General features: G+C 40.5%; 1 protein-coding gene across 1 annotated transcript; it reads right to left on the minus strand.

Annotated features, from left to right (window-relative positions):
- Window positions 1–14,795: 14,795 nt before the first annotated feature.
- Window positions 14,796–15,930, minus strand: LOC131899683 (periphilin-1-like). The gene is made up of 2 exons (XM_059251168.1): window positions 15,738–15,930; window positions 14,796–15,574 (listed from the first exon to the last, which is right to left on the minus strand). The coding sequence occupies exons 1-2, from the start codon at window positions 15,859–15,861 to the stop codon at window positions 14,796–14,798; spliced, it is 903 nt and encodes a 300-aa protein (XP_059107151.1). The 5' UTR covers window positions 15,862–15,930.
- Window positions 15,931–17,054: the final 1,124 nt, after the last annotated feature.

Consider the following 17,054-nt stretch of genomic DNA (forward strand, 5'->3'; position numbering starts at 1 on the left):
CTCATGGCTTTTTTACCTCCTTTCCGTCTTGCAACTCCTGTTTCCTCTCCATGTGCCCTGGTGTCTGTCACATGCCTAGATTCATCTCTCTTCCTCACTTTCTGCCGGGAAGTCCGGTCCAACCTCTTTCCACCTAGCTATTGGCCATTTAGCTCTTTATTAAAGCAATCAGAGGTGTGTTGGCAAAGACACATCTTCACAGTGTACAAAACAATTATTCCACAGTACATACTTAATGATTTTTTGCCAAGCTGGTCTTTGTGGTAGTTTGATGTCACACCTGCTGAGGTGTATTTGATGTTTCCTTCCCTTGGCTGCTTGCACAGTACCCAGTACTATGAAAACTAGTCCTCAGGGTACAGATTTTCAGGTCAGTTCCAGCTTGGATCCTTCCAATCCTGTGTCTGAAGCATATGGTATTTTCAGCAAGAGAGACTTACCTCCAACTTCTGTGAGATAGTCAAGGGCAATGTCAATATCCCATATTGTTTTGGGACTCTCAAACTCCCCTTACCAACATCTCAAAAGGGAGTGCTTCATCCCTGGTACTGGGGATTCTGCTAGACAGTCTATGGCTTTGTGTAGAAACATTGACATCTCAGCTGGGGAAATTTTCATTTAAAGTACAGATGTATACACACACACACACACACACTCACACGAACAGATACAAGTAATTTTAGATAAATAATCATTGTCTTATTTAGGGTTTCTGTTGCTGTGATGAAGCACCATGACTCAAAAATGAGTTGAGGAGGAAAGGGTTTATTTGGCTTACATTCCATATCACTGTTCATCAGTCAGGACAGGAACCTGGAGGCAGGAGCTGATGCAAAGGACACGAAGGAAAACTTCTTACTAGCTTGCTCCTCATGGCTTACTCAGCCTGCTTTCATATAGAACCCAGAAACACCAGCCCAGAGATTGTACCCCCCACAGTTTGCTGGGCCATACCCACCAATCAGTAACTAAGAAAACGGCCTACAGGCTTGCCTACAGCCCAATCTTATGGAGGCATTTTCTCAGTTGAGTCTCCCTCCACTCAAATGATGCTAGTTTGTGTAAAGTTGACACAAAACTAGCCAGCACAATCACTATGGCTTTTTTCAAGCAACCTTATTGTTATTTCCACCTCTTCCCCTCCATCTCCATTTGTATTGACCACCTTCTCTCCACTCCAATGAAAACCTCCCCTGTTTTCATTATTTCCCCTAACATCATTTGTGTATTGTTATTCTTCATTCTAGGGCTCCTTCCCATGCCCTCCCCTCTGTGCTACCACTTGACTTTCATAGTTTCTGCATTTACTCAGGTTTCATATTCACATCTGAAGATTTGGAGGTAGGAATCACAGAAGAATGAGAACATGTGCCATTTGACTTTCTGTGTCTGGGTTAATTCACTTAATACAATATTTTCTAGTTCCATCCCTTTGCCTCTAGATTTCATTTTCTTTACAGATGAATAATATTCCACAGTGTATATGTACTGCATTCTCATTACCCATTCATTAGTTGAAAGCTATCTAGGTTATTTCCCTTTCCTAGTCTTTGTAAATAGAGTGGTAATGAACAAGTCTGAGCAAGTATCTGATGTAAGATGTCAAGAACTTTGGACACATACCAAAGAACTTCATAGCTTGCTTATAAGGTATGAGTTTGCCTGCATGTGTATACACACTACATGCATGTCATGCCCACAGAGATCAGAAGAGGTGTCAGTTCTTCTGGAAGTGGAGAGAAAGAATGTTGTTATCCTCTAAGTAGGTTATGAAAAATGAAGGTTGGTCCTCTGCAAGAGAAAAATGCTCTTAACCACTGAGATATGAGTCATTTCTTTCTCTTTTTTTTCTCATTTTTCTTTACTAAGAAATTGTCTACTCACTCTACATACCACCCACAGATCCCACCTCCTTCCTTCTCCAACACCCAGCCCTCTCTTCCAAGCCACCCGACATCCCCACCTCTCCTAAATCAAGGTCTCTCATGTGGAGTAAGTAGAGCCCAGCATACTAAGCCCAAGCAAGTCCAAGCCCCTCCCCACTGCACCAAGGCTGCACAAGGCATCACACCACAGGCACCAGATTCCCAAATGCCTGCCCAAATTTTTTTTTATGAGCCTACAGTTACCCTGATACCCAAACCACACAAATATGCAACAAAGTTAGAAAATTTCAGACCAGTCTCCCTCATGAACATTGATGCAAAAATACTCAATGGAATACTGCCCAACCGAATCCAGGAACACATCAAAAAATTTATCCACCATGACCAAGTAGGCTTCCTCCCAGGGATGCAAGGATGGTTCAACATATGAAAATCTGTCAATGTAATATACCATATAAACAAACTGAAAGAAAACAACCGCATGATCATCTCATTAGATGCTGAGAAGGCCTTTGACAAAATCCAACACCCCTTCATTATAAAAGTTTTAGAGAGTTCAGAAATACAAGGAACATACCTAAACATAATAAAGGCAATTTACAGCAAGCCAACAGCTTAATGGAGAGAATCTCAAAAGAACTTCAAGTACTATATTGAATAAATATGGAGAGAGTGAACAGCATTGTCTTGTTCCTGCTTTTGTAGAATCTCTGAACTTTTTGATGTTGGCTGTTTTCTTGCTGTAAATTTTAAATTTACAGTAAATTTAGTAGGTTCAACCATCCTTGCATGTCTTGGATGAAGCCTACTTGATTATGGTGGATACTTTTCTTTATGTGTTCTTGGATTTGGTTTGCCAATATTTTATTGAGTATTTTTGCATCAATGTTCATGAGGGAGACTGGTCTGTAGTTCTCTTTCTTTGTTGCATGTTTGTTTGGCTTGGGAATCAGAGTAACTGTAGCCTCATAAAAGGAGTGTGGTAATGTTCCTTCTGTTTCTATTGTGTGGAATAATTTGCAGAGTGTTGGTATTAACTCTTCTTTGAAAATCTGGTAGAATTCTGTGTTGAAACCATCTTGTCCTGGGATTTTTTTGGTTGGGAGACTTTTAATGTCTGTTTCTATTTCCTTAGGGGTTATTGGTCTTTTTAAATTGTTTATTTGGTCTTGATTTAACTTTGGTATGTGGTACCTGTCTAGAAAAATTGTCTTTTTCCAATTTTGAAGAGTACAGGTTTTAGAAGTATGACCTGATGATTCTCTGGATTTCCTCATTGTCTGTTGTTATGTCTCCCTTTGTATTCCTGATTTTGTTAATTTGGATGCTCTCTCTCTCTCTGCCTTTTGGTTAGTTTGGATAAGGGCTTGTCTATCTTATTCATTTTCTCAAAGAACCAACTCTTTGTTTCATTGATTCTTTGATTTGTCCTCTTTGTTTGTATTTCATTGACTCCAACTCTCAATTTGATTATTTCCTGGCATCTGTTCCTCCTGTGTGAGTTTGTTTCTTTTTGTTCTAGAGCTTATAGGTGTGCTATTTAGTCACTAGTGTGAGATTTCTCCAATTTCTTTATGTGGGCATCTAGTGCTATGAATTTTCCTCTTAGCACTGCTTTCATAGTGTCCCATAAGTTTGAGTATGCAGTACATTCATTTTCATTGAATTGTAGGAAGACTTTAATTTCTTTCTTCATTTCTTCCTTTACCCATTGGTGATTCAGTTGAGGATTATTCAGTTCCCATGAGATTGTAGGCTTTCTGTAATTTTTGTTGTTGTTGAAATCTAAATTTAAACCATGGTGGTCTGATAGACTACAGGAGGTTATTCTAACTTTTTTGTATCTATTGAGATTTGCTTTGTGACCGAGTATGTGGTTGATTTTAGAGAAAGTTCCATGGGGTGCTCAGGATAAGGTATATTCTTTATTGTTTGGTGGAATATTCTGTAGCTAACTATTAAGTCCATTTGAGTCATAACATCTGTTAGATCCCTTATTTCTCTGTTAAGTTTCAATCTGGCAGATCTGTCCAGTATTGAGAGTGGGATGTTGAAGTCTCCTACTACTAATGTGTGGAGTTTGATGAGTGATTTAAGCTTTATTAATGTTTCTTTTACATATGTTGGTGCCCTTGTATTTAGGGCATAAACATTCAGAATTGAGACTTTGTCTTGGTGGATCTTTCTTGTGATGAGTATGTAATGTCCTTCCCAATCTCTTTTGATTGATTTTAGTTTGAAGTCTCTTTTGTTAGAATTTAGGATAGCCACACCAGCTTGGTTCTTACGTCCATTTGATTGGAAATTCTTTTCCCAGCCTTTTACTCTGAGGTAGTGTCTGTCTTTGCAGTTGAGATGTGTTTCTTGTATGCAGCAGAAGGATGGATCCTGTTTTCGTACCCAATCTGTTAGCCTGTGTCTTTTTATGGGCAAATATAGTCCTTTGATAGTAAGAGATATTAATGACCAGTGGTTGTTAATTCCTGTTATTTTTTGTTGTTGGTGGTGGTGTTTGTGTGTATGCATTTTTCTTCTTTGAGATTTGCTGCTGTCTATTGCCGTTTTTTTTTTTTTTTTTTTTGTGGGAGCAGCTAACTTCCTTGGGTTGGAGTTTTCCTTCTAGTAATTTCTGTAGGGCTGGATTTGTGGATAGGTATTGTTTAATCTGGTTTTATCATGGAATATTTTGTTTTCTCTGTCTATGGTCATTGAAAGCTTTACTGGGTATAGTATTCTGGACTGGCATCTGTGATCCCTTAGTCTTTGCAAAAGGTCTATCTAGGACCTTCTTGCTTTCAGACTCTCCTTTGAGAAGCTGGGTGTAATTCTGATAGTTTTTTTTATATGTTACTTGAACTTTTTCCTTTTCAGCTTGTAGATGTAACCGTCTTGTTAAATAAAAAACACAGAGCCGATTGCAGAGCTAAAATCCCAAGAGGTCAGAGCAATAGCTAAGAGCTAAAAACCTTAACCTTCACTGCCGCTGCTATCCTCCTTAGCAAGTGCCCTACTTCCTGTGTATCTGTCTTTATATACATTTTCTGTTCTGCCTTCTCATTGGTTGTAAACCCAACCACATGACCTCTTTGTGACTGCCCATCTATACAGGACTCCAGGTCTTCTATGGTTGGTATTGAGATTAAAGGTGTGTGTCTCCATGCTGGCTGTATCCTTGAACACACAGAGATCTACCTAGCTCTGCCTCCCAAGTGCTGGGATTAAAGGCAAGCACCACCACTGCCTGGCTTCTGCTATGGCATGCTATTAGCTCTGACCCCCAGGCAAATTTACTTATTAACATAGAAATAAAATCACATTTCAGTACAAATAAAATATTACCATATTTCCCCATTTCTATTTTAATAAAACAGATATAATAATATAAGAAAAACTGTAGATGTAACCAACCTTCTTATTAAATAAGAAACACAGAACCAATGCAAAGAAGAAAGCCAAGAGGTCACAGCTAAGAGCTAAAACCTTACCCTTCCTCCTGCAGTGGTCCTACCTCTCTGAACTATCTACCCCTGTGTTAATGTCTTTATATAGTGTTCCTGTTCTGCCTTCTCATTGGTTGTAAACCCAACCACATGACCGCCTCGTCACGGCCTGTCTGTATAGGCCTCCAGGTTTTCCTTGCTTGGTATTGAGATTAAAGGCATGTGTGTCCAATAATGACTGTATCCCTGAACACACAGAGACTTACCCAGCTCTGCCTACCAAGTGGTGGGATTACAAGTGTACACCACCACTGCCCTGCTTTCCTATGGCTTGCTAATAGCTCTGACCCCCGGGCAACTTTATTTATTAACATACAAATAACATTTTAATACAAATAAAATATCACCATAAAAAACTATATAGAAAAGTACAATAACTATATACCATATATAAAAGCAATAGATACCTAAAAAATGTCTAGTGCATTTTTTTTTTTGGTTTTTTGAGACAGGGTTTCTCTATGTAGATTTGCACCTTTCCTGTGACTCACTTGGTAGCCCAGGCCGGCCTGGAACTCACAGAGATCCGCCTGGCTCTGCCTCCGAGTGCTGGGATTAAAGGCATGCGCCACCACCGCACAGCTGTCTAGTGCATTTTTATTTGACAAATTCAGAGAAAATAATTCCATTATCTATCCTATTTCGGTAAGTGCAAAATGTACCTAATTCACTTTCTATCCTAACTAATCTTCAGTTATAACTAACTAAGCTTCAACTCCCTCAGAGACCCAAGAAGGAAATAATATTAGCTAACAAAAATAAAAACAGGAAGTTCATGCAAGCAACTTCCAAAAACTTGTGAGTTGACAGAAACAGCCAGCTGCCTGGACAATCACCTGAGGTTTCTCCACAGTGTTGGGGCATCATCTTCAGCCTATAGGCTTAGCATATCTGACAGACTCATTTGTGAACTAGGATTTAAACAACGTCAACTGTTCAACCTCACATTTGGTGAGAGCAGTCAACACACCAGAAACACCTGAATTCCACTAGTGTCATGTCATGATTCAGGATTTTAAATTCTGGAGATTGTTGATGTTTTTTTAATTCAGCTTTCCATTCTTCTTGGCTAGTGTGTGTGTGACTGCATCTCAGCATCCCATTCTTCTCCACATCCCTCTATTAAATGCCAGTCTACCATTGAGAGGTGTGAGCTTAGTTACTCTTCAAATACAACTGTTTGTGGGGGGAGAGGGGAGGGGGGCAGGAGGGGAGAGAACAAGGGAATCCATGGTTGATTTGTAGAATTAAATTATATTGTAAAATAAAATAAAATAAAATAAAAAAGAATAACTGTTTCTGCTGCTGTTCCACTGCATACAGAAGCCATCGGCCCACTGCCTGTTCAATTGTCTTTGGAGAAAAGGGCACTGTACCTTTTCCTGATTGCAAAGGCCACTTCAGGGATGGTGCTTAGAGATCCTGGCCATCTAGGAAGTGTCTGGCATGGCCTCCCTCCTGTGTCTTGGGCCTCCAGTTAGACACTCCCACTGGATCTCTTTTCATTCTTCTGCATGCAGATATCCAGTATGACTAGCACCACTTGTTGAAGATGTTTTCTTTTTCCAGTGTATATTTCTGGCTTATTTATTGAAAAGCAGGTGTCCACAGGTATATGGATTTATGTTTGGGTTTTCAATTCAATTCCATAGACTAACATGTCTGATTTTATGCTTATACCATGTGGTTTTTATTCCTATGGCTCTGTAGTACAGCTTAAAATCAGGGATGGTGATAGCCCTGGAAGTTCTTTTATGCTATCAGGATTTTTAGCTAGTCTGGCTTTTCTGTTCTCATACGAAATTGATTATTGTCCTTTCAAGGTCTGTAAATTATGGTGTTGGAATTTTTTTTTATGAGACAGGGTTTCTCTGTGTAGTTTTGGTGCCTGTTCTGCATCTTAATCTGTAGACCAGGCTGACCTCGAACTCACAGAGATATGCCTGGCTCTGCCTTCCAAATGTTGGGATTAAAGGCATGTGCCACCACCACCCGGTTTGGTGTTGGAATTTTGATGGGGATTGCATTGAACCTGTAGATTGCTTTTGGTGGGATGGCCATTTTTACTGCCTTAATTCTACCAATTCATGACCATGGGAGATCTTCCCATCCTCTGATACCTTGCTCAATTTCTTTCTTTAAAGGCTTGATATTTTTATCATACTAGTCTTTCACTTGCTTGGTTAGTATCACTCCAATATGTTTTACATTGTTTGTGGCTATTGTGAAGCTTGTTGTTTCCTTGATTTCTTTCTCAATCAGTTTGTCAGCTGTAAATAGGAGGGCTACTAATTATTTTTCATTAATTTTGTATTATACACATTGCTGAAGGTGATTATCAGCTGTGGGAGTTCCCTGGTAGAATTTTTGGGTTGCTTGAGTATACTATCATATCATCTAGAAATAATACTTTGACTTCTGCATTTCCTATTTGTATCCCCTTCATCTCCTTTAGCTGTTTTATTGCTATAACAAGAACTTCAAGTACTATATTGAATAGATATAGAGTGGACGACCTTGTGTGTTCCTGTTTTTTTTTTTTTTTTTTTTTTTAAAGATTTTATTTATTTATTATGTATACAGTGTTCTGTCTGCACATATCCCTGCAGGCCAGAAGAGGGCGCCAGATCTCATTACAGATGGTTGTGAGCCACCATGTGGTTGCTGGGAATTGAACTCAGGACCTTTGGAAGAGCAAGCAGTGCTCTTAACCTCTGAGCCATCTCTCCAGCCCCCGTGTTCCTGGTTTTATTGGGGTTACTTTGAGTTTCTCTGTATTGGACTTGATGTTGGCTAGACACATAGCACTAAATGTCCATATAAAAAAATTGGAGAAATCTCACACTAGTGACTTAACAGCACACCTATAAGCTCTAGAAGAAAAAGAAGCAAAGTCACCCAGGAGGAATAGATGCCAGGAAATAATCAAATTGAGAGCTGAAATCAATAAAATAGAGACAAAGAGAACAAATGAAACAAAGAGTTGCTTCTTTGAGAAAATCAACAAGATACACAAGCCCTTATCCAAACTAACCAAAAGGTAGAGAGAGAGCATCCAAATTATCAAAATGAGAAATGAAAAGGGAAACATAAAAACAGACGAGGAAATCTAGAGAATCATCAGGTCATACTTCAAACACCTGTACTCCACAAAAATGGAAAATCTAAAAGAAATGGACAATTTTCTAGATAGGTACCACATACCAAAGTTAAATCAAGACCAGATAAACTATTTAAATGGACCAATAACCCCTAAGGAAATAGAAAGTCATTAAAAGTCTCCCAACCAAGAAAAGCCCAGGACAAGATGGTTTCAATGCAGAATTCTGCCAAATTTTCAAAGAAGAGTTAATACCAATACTCTGCAAAGAATTCCATACAATAGAAACAGAAGGATCATTACCAAGCTCCTTTTAGGAGGCTACAGTTACTCTGATTCCCAAGCCAAACATAGATGTAACAAAGAAAGAGAATTACAGACCAATCTCCCTCATGAACATTGATGCAAAAATACTCAATAAAATATTGGCAAACCGAATCTAAGAACACATAAAAAAATTATCCACCATGATCAAGTAGGCTTCATCCCAGGAATGCAAGCATGGTCCAACATACTGATGTCTGTCAAAGTAATACACCATATAAACAAACTGAAAGAAAAAATATCACATAATCATCTCATTAGATGCTGAAAAGACCTTTGACAAAATCCAACACCACTTCATGATAAAGTTCTTGGAGCGATCAGGAATACAAGGGACATACCTAAGCATAATAAAGGCCGCCAACAGCCAATATCAAAAAACTCAAAGTGATTTCACTAAAAGCAAGAACAAGACAAGGATGTCCACTCTCCACATATTTATTCAATATAGTAATTGAAGTTCTAGCTCGAGCAATAATCAATCAATTCTCCCCAGTGCTCTCAGAGAACCAGTATATATACCCACACAGTAATTCTTTGGCAAAGCAACGCAAGGCTTGAGGTTTTCAGGGTCACAGAGAGAGGAGATAAGGATCCACACATAAAGCAATAATTGTCAGCTTCCAATTACAACCCAAAATGGGAGTGGCTAAAGGGGAGTTCTCTGGTAGTGTCAACTAAAGGCTAAGATCAATTAGGGAATTTGTGTGCTCAAACTATAATCTAGAAATGGCTAGGTAGAACGTTAGTCGTCAACAAGTCACAAGAAATTAAACTGTCTTTGGTGCCACTTTTCCAGCTCATCCCAGCTGCAGCTGCTTTCTGATAGGAAGGGGGACATACGCTAGGTGGCTAAGCAACCTATGTCAGAGCATGTAGTATTTGGTTAGTAAAAGCACTTTCACTCAGAGTAATTGCTGAGGAGAAATTCTAGGAATAGCACCTGGTTGAGGAGGAATTCAAACTTATTTTGCACAAAAAAAAGATTGGCACCTATCTCCTCTCTTGCCTTGCAGGCAATCTCCTTGGGTGAGTGGGAAGTAACTGCCTTAACTCAGTAACTAACAAATGGCTAAAACATCATCCCAGGAATGTGAGTAGTAAATCTCTTAAATTAGGGTCTTGTGTAAGTAACCCGGGGTGAAGGTAAGGTGTTTAGGATTTAATTGTTAGTGGTTCTTTTCTCTATCTGTGAGTGAGAGGAGCTAATGTTTATTTCTCTGCATTTGTCTTTGGAAAAAGGAACCTTTGCTGAAATACTTTTGTCCAGAAAATGGCCCTGGCCAGATATATATTAATGAAAATAAACACAGCTGGGGACAGTTATCCAATTACCCCAAATATATAGGGAAATTTGTGTCCAAGATTGAGATGCAATCATGAGATTACATGTACACATAACATGGAGATGCACGGTAAATGGGGAGAATCACAGCTGTTATTGCCCAAGAAGTTTACAACAAGTGGCAGCCAATTCATTCAAAAGGCAGGAATTCCATAATGCATTGAGTGATGGTTTCCTGTAACAGAACCCTTAGTTCTGATAGGTTGACCTTCTCAACTCTAGTTGTCACTGCTGTATGCTCTCACGGACTTTTGCTTCCAGCGGCTCTCAATAACAAATGGCTCATGTCTCAGTGGTTAATAGCATTTTTACTCTTGCAGAGGACCAAGCTTCAATTCCCATAACCTACTTAGAGGCTCACAACATTATTTAACTCCAGTTCCAGAAGAACTGACACCTCTTCTGATCTCCGTGGGCATGACATACATGTAGTGTGAACACACATGCAGGCAAACACATACCTTATAAGCAAGCTATGCAGTTCTTTGGCATGTGTCCAAAGTGCTTGACATCCTACCCCAGATACTTGCTCAGTCTTGTTCATTACCACTCTATTCACATAGACTAGGAATAGGAAATAACCTAAATAGCTTTCAACTAATGAATGGGTAATGAGAATGCAATACATATACACTGTGGAATACTGTTCATCTGTAAAGAAAATGAAATCTAGAGGCAAAGGGATGGAACTAGAAAATATTGTATTAAGTGAATTAACCCAGACACAGAAAGTCAAATGGCACATGTTCTCATTCTTCTGTGATTCCTACCACCAAATCTTCAGATGTGAATATGAAACCTGGAGTAAATGCAGAAACTATGAAAGTCAAGTGGTAGCACACAGGGGAGGGCATGGGAAGGAGCCCTAGAGTGAAGAATAACAATATACAAATGATGTGAGGGGAAATAGTGAAAACAGGGGAGGTTTTCATTGGAGTGGAGAGGTGGTCAATACAAATGGGGATGGAGGGGAAGAGGTCGAAATAACAGTAAGGATGCTTGAAAAACAGCCACAGCGATTGTGCTGGCTAGTTTTGTGTCAACTTTACACAAACTAGCATCATCTGAGTGGAGGGAGCCTCAACTGAGAAAATGCCTCCATAAGATTGGGCTGTAGGCAAGCCTGTAGGTCATTTTCTTAGTTAGTGATTGGTGGGTATAGCCCAGCAAACTGTGGGGGGTACAATCTCTGGTCTGGTGGTTCTGGGTTCTATACAAAAGCAGGCTGAGTAAGCCATGGGGAGCAAGCAAGTAAGCAGTATTCCTTCATTGCCTTTGCATCAGCTCTTGCCTCCAGATTCCTGTCCTGACTTCCTTCGATGATGCACAGCGATATAGAAGTGTAAGCCAAATAAACTCTTTCCTCCTCAACTTGTTTTTGGGTCATGGTGCTTCATCACAGCAACAGAAACCCTAAATAAGACAATGATTATTTATCTAAAATCACATGTATGTGTTGATGAGTGTGTGTGTGTGTGTGTGTGTGTGTGTGAATACATCCGTACTTCAAATGAAAATTCCCCCACCTCAGATGTCAATGTTTCTACAAAAAGCCATAGACTGTCTAGCAAAATCCCTAGTACCAGGGATGAAACACTCCCTTCTGAGTTGTTGGTAAGGGGAGTTTGAGAGTCCCAAAACAATATGTGGTATTGACATTGCCCTTGACCATCTCACAGAAGTTGGAGGTAAGTCTCTCTTGCTGAAAATACCATGTGCTTCAGACACCGGACTGGAAGGATCCACCTGGATCTGACCCGAAAGTCTGCACCCTGAGGACTAGTTTTCATAGTACTGGGTGCTGTGCAAGCAGCCAAGGGAAGGAAACAACAAATACACCTAACCAGCTGTGACAACAAAGTACCACAATGAAGAGCTTGGCAAAATATTGCTAAGTATATATTGTGGAATAATTGTTTTGTACACTGTGAAGATGTGTCTTTGCCAAGGCGCCTTCTGATATCTTTAATAAAGAGCTGAATGGCCAATAGCTAGGCAGAAAGAGGTTAGACAGGACTTCGGGGCAAAAAGTGAGGAAGAGAGATGCATCTAGGTGTGTCACAGACACCAGGGGACATGGAGAGGAAAGAGGAGGTGCAAGAAGGAAGAGAGGTAAAAAGCCATGAGGCAAAACATAGATTGACATAAATGGGTTAATTAAGTTATAGGAGCTAGTGGGACAAGCATAAGCTATAGGCTGAGTTTTTCATAATTAATAGTATGTCTCTATGTCATTTTTTAAATTGTGAGGTGGAGGCCCAAAGGAAAAAAAAATCTGCCTACAAGTATGCACCATCAACTGTTACATCTTGGCCATAACGAACAGAATACTGAGGATGGTAGCACATGTGTTTAATCCCAGCATGCAGGAGGCAGAGGCAGGGGGATCTCTGTGAGTCTGAGGCCAGCCTGGTCTACACAATGGTTTTCATTCTAGCTAAGAGTAGACTATAAAACTTTGACTCAAAAAAAGGAGATAAAAAAATTGGGAAGTAATTAAAACCGTGATTTTAATGTACCTATTGTCACAAATTGTATATTGTGGTTCAGTGCTATGCAGGGAAGGATCAAGAAGTGAGTGGAGTGTCCTAATTTTCTCTTCGCTTGTTCACTGACTCACTTACAAGTTGAGGGGAGCTCTGCTGGCCTTGCTGTCTTCTGCCATGTTTCTTTTTTTATTTTAATTTTTATATACATTTTAGTATTCATTTTACTTACCAACCCCAGTTCTTCCTCCCTCCCCTTCTCCCGCTTCCCCCAAGTTCTCCTCATCCCATCCCCTAGCAATGGGAACAGATCTTATCCTGGGTACACGAAATGGCTTATTTTTTAATTTTTTAATTCATTTTACATACCAACCACAGATCCCCATCTCATCCCTACTGCATCTCCTTCCTCCTTCCCCCACAATGCCCCATCCTCTCCTCCAAAAGGGTTAGTCCTTCTATGTGGGAACAGGAAAGCCTGGTACATTCAGTTGAGTCAGGACCAAGCTCCTCCACCATGCGTCAAGGGTGAGCAAGTTGTCCCACCATAGGTAATGGGATCCAGAAAGCCAGATCATGCACCAGGGATAGATCCCACTGCCAGGGGCACCTCAAAGAGACCAAGTTTCTCCCGCATGCAGAGGGTAGTATAGTCCCATGAGGGCTCCACAGCTGTTGGTCTAAAGTTCGTGAGTTTCCACGAACTTGGTCCAGTTGTCTCTGTAGATTTCCCCATCATGATCCTGACCCCGTCTTCCTCATTCTTATTCCCTCTCTCAACTGCCTCCTGGAGCTCGGCCTGGTTCTTGGTTGTGGATTTCTTTACCTGCTTCCATCAGTTACTGGATGAAGGCTCTATGATGACAGGATATTTATCGATCTGATAACCAGGTTACGCCAGTTCAGGCACCTTCTCCACTATTGCTAGTAGTTTATTCTGGGGTCATCCTTGTGGATTCCTGGAAATTCCCCTAGCACCAGGTTTTTCCCTAGACCCATAATGACACCCTCTATCCAGACATCTCTTTCATTACTCTCCCACTCCAAGTTCCCTAGGTTAACCATGTTCTCAATCCCCAAACCCTTCCCCCACTGCCCCCCTCACCCCCAGTTTACTCATGTAGATATCCTCTGTTTCTCCTTCCCAAGGTGATCCATGTGTCTCTCTAAGGGTCCTCCTTGTTTCCTAGCTCATGAACTGCCTTTTTAGAGCACATTCCCTGTGGTGTGATGCCTTATTCTGCCTTGTTTCTATGATAACACATGTGAAGAGGGAGATTCTCTAAGTCTACAGAACTAAGATCACGGAAACTAACCAAGAAATCTATCATTTTATCCCAATCATGAGCTCCTTGTCAGGTCCCTCTTTAATAAAGAACAGGCCTAAAACAAAACTCCAGGTTGTTGTATAGTCTAATTTTTTTATCACTACCAGAAGAGTTTCTGAGAAATTTCAAATTAAAATGCATCTTTGTCTCAAGTTACCCCCTCCTATCGGTCTTATCTATAATGTTGTTCAGAGAGAGCAGTTAGGAGCCTCACTTCATAGAAGGGACAAACTATGTTCAATGACTTGAGAGGAAGGTTTTGTTTCAATGTGTCCTTTAGAGATTTTTTAAGTGCTTCTTTCCTATACAAAAGAAGAATTATTCTCAAAGCAAATATTGCAAGACAGCTAAGTTCTACTTCCTTAAGACAGCATATTTTGACACCACTGAAAGTTGCAAAGCAGAAAAAAAGCAGGCAACAAGTGAAACTCAACTCAAAATGCTAACAATGCCTATGATGCAACCTGGAATGATCTCTAACTACAAATTATACCCCGGAGACCAGCACATCATGGAAGACTATTGATCATGAGTTAAGTACAGAGAGCTGCTCTCCAGAACTGCCTTTTCAAACATTAAAAAATTAATTGAACATCATTTTTGGAAGGGAGGGGATGTATTAAGATGGATTAGACGATTCTACACATAGGGAAAACATTCTAATTAAGAGACTTTAAAAACTATTGTAGATGTTTATTTGATACTAGCAACGGGGTCAGTTATCATAAAGTATTTCTCTTCATCACAAAATAGTAAGGATTTCAAAAGTCCAAAGGGAAAAATCTAGAAGCTTTAAAAATTTGTTTGAACTGAGCCCTAATTCTTCTCAAAAAGGGCCTCCAAAATCTGGAGTAGAATTATCATACTCCATAATGAAATGCTTGAGTTCTTCAACATGTTGTTCACCTATTTCATGCAAAGTCTGCTTCATTGCAAACTGTATAGATTTTTCTAAGGAACGATCCTTTTCAACCAGCCTTTCCACCACCATCCCGAAAGTTTCACAGACTTGTCGGTAAACCTTCTCAATCTCCGTGATTTTTGATGCAATCACTTTTGAGCGACTGCTAAGCTGGCTGTCTTCACACAATTCTGTGCCAGCTGTTGTGTTGGACTCGGGTTCTTCTGTCTGGTTGATACATAACGGAGCCTGGGATCCCGTCTCAAACTCGGACATTTCAGCCAAGTGATTTTCTTCTGACTTCTTGGGATTTTCATTAGCCCACTTGCTTGCAGCATCAGCCTGTTCCTTCTCAGTCAGCCGGCTGGGGCTTTTTAACACCTTGGATGAAGAACCTGAAGGCACAGTATCTCTTGATGTTTTCAAAAACTGGATGGCTCTCTCTTTACATCGATGTCGAGACTGATGGAAGGAGCGCATCCTGCTTCTACTGCTGAGACTGGAGCCAAATCTGCTGTGTAGGGAGTCCTTCCCGCCCACACGTGATTCTCTCCAAAAAGGAGCGCCCCATTTATGGGGAGATCCTTGTCTTGAATAATGGGAAGAATAGAAAAGTCTTCTTCTAAAATCGTTAATCATGGCCCTGTATTCAGGCTTTCGGCTTGTGGCATACTCATCTCTTGACCATCGGGAGCCATAAGGGCCTCTTTTGTAGGGTGGACCATTACTTGGATTCTGAGAAAAACAGCGGCCTTCATCCCATTTTTGGTAATCCACGTGACAGTAGTATCTACTGTAGCCTCCTTCATCGGGTCTGGCTAGCAGAGATGATCTCTTGTCTCCCAGAGGCGGTCTCTTTGGCACAACAGTTGCCATCACTGGGATGGTGCCAAGGAGGTGCTTGTTTTCGTGGAAGTCGCTTGTAGTGATACCATCCCTGTGCTTGATTTCCTGGAAGTCGCTTGTAGTCACACCATCCTTCAGACCACATCTCATCTCGTGGAAGCCACTGGACTTCTGCCAACAGAAATGTGTACTTCCGTTCCTGTTCACTTTCAATTTCTAACCACACTCATGGCTCAGTTCAAGAATCTGTTATTGTCTAAAAATTCGTCCTTGGAACTCTCCAACAGGCACGTTCCACCGCTGCTGCTGAAACCCCACCAACAGCTCTCTAATTAGACTTAGGACCACTCAACAGCAGGGAAATCATGCCAGGTGCTTGAAAGCTAGGAAATTAGCTGGGGCTAGTGAGGTCATGCGTCCTAGAGGAGAATGCAGTACTACCACTTGACTAAAAAAGTACAATTCCTAAGTGAATTCCACTTACTACAAATAAGTGTCGCTCTCACCCCTCACCAAAAATGCTTCTCTTTGCAACAGAGAGAGACCACTGCAGTAAACGACAACCACTCAAATTCAGAGGACAAGTGTTAGTGGGGCATCTAGCCCCAATATATATTCCACAACTCCTGTGCCTAAGGTGCAGGGAGCATCATTAAGAGGAGGAGGAAAGATTGTAGGAACCAGTAATGAAAGGGAAGCTTCACGATATTTCAACAATATGATTGCCTAAAGAAAAACTGAACAGGGACAATACCAATCAATATGCTAAGTTGAAAGCGGGAAATCTCACAAGGTTCCACCCCTAAACAAAGAACCCCAGGCTGCCGGGCAGTGGTGGCACAAGCCTTTAATCCCAGCACTCGGGAGGCAGAGGCAGGCGGATCTCTGTGAGTTCGAGGCCAGCCTGGTCTGCAAAGTAAGTTCCAGGAAAGGCGCAAAGCTACACAGAGAAACCCTGTCTCAAAAAACCAAAAAAATAAAAAATAAAAAAATAAAAATAAACAAAAAAAACTTTGTAAACAAAGAAAAAAAAAAAGAACCACAGCTGCTAAAGAATTAGTCTTCCCCAGGGATGATCCTTTTAACTGGTTCCCAATATCAAGTGGTCAGTTCTGAAATCATATACATATACAAGCAACATTAAATAGACTCAGAAGATTGTATTTATATATTTGCGTGTTTGTGTGTGTGTGTGTGTGTGTGTGTGTGTGTGTGTGTGTGTGTGTGAAAATTAAGGAATAGAGATCATAAATTTGAGAGGCACCCAGGAGGAGAGGATATGGAATGAAATTAAACAGAAAAGGAAAGGATGTGATTGTATTTTCATTTCTAAAATTT

This window comes from Peromyscus eremicus, chromosome X, assembly GCF_949786415.1.
Source record: "Peromyscus eremicus chromosome X, PerEre_H2_v1, whole genome shotgun sequence".
Lineage (NCBI taxonomy): Eukaryota > Metazoa > Chordata > Mammalia > Rodentia > Cricetidae > Peromyscus > Peromyscus eremicus.

Coding starts and splice junctions, on each gene's coding strand:
- LOC131899683 (XM_059251168.1), bottom strand. CDS start 15,861: ATGTGGTCTGAAGGATGGTGTGACTACAAGCGACTTCCAGGAAATCAA. Junction 15,575..15,737: donor CCATCCCAGTGATGGCAACT/GTTGTGCCAAAG, acceptor CCTACAAAAGAG/GCCCTTATGGCTCCCGATGG.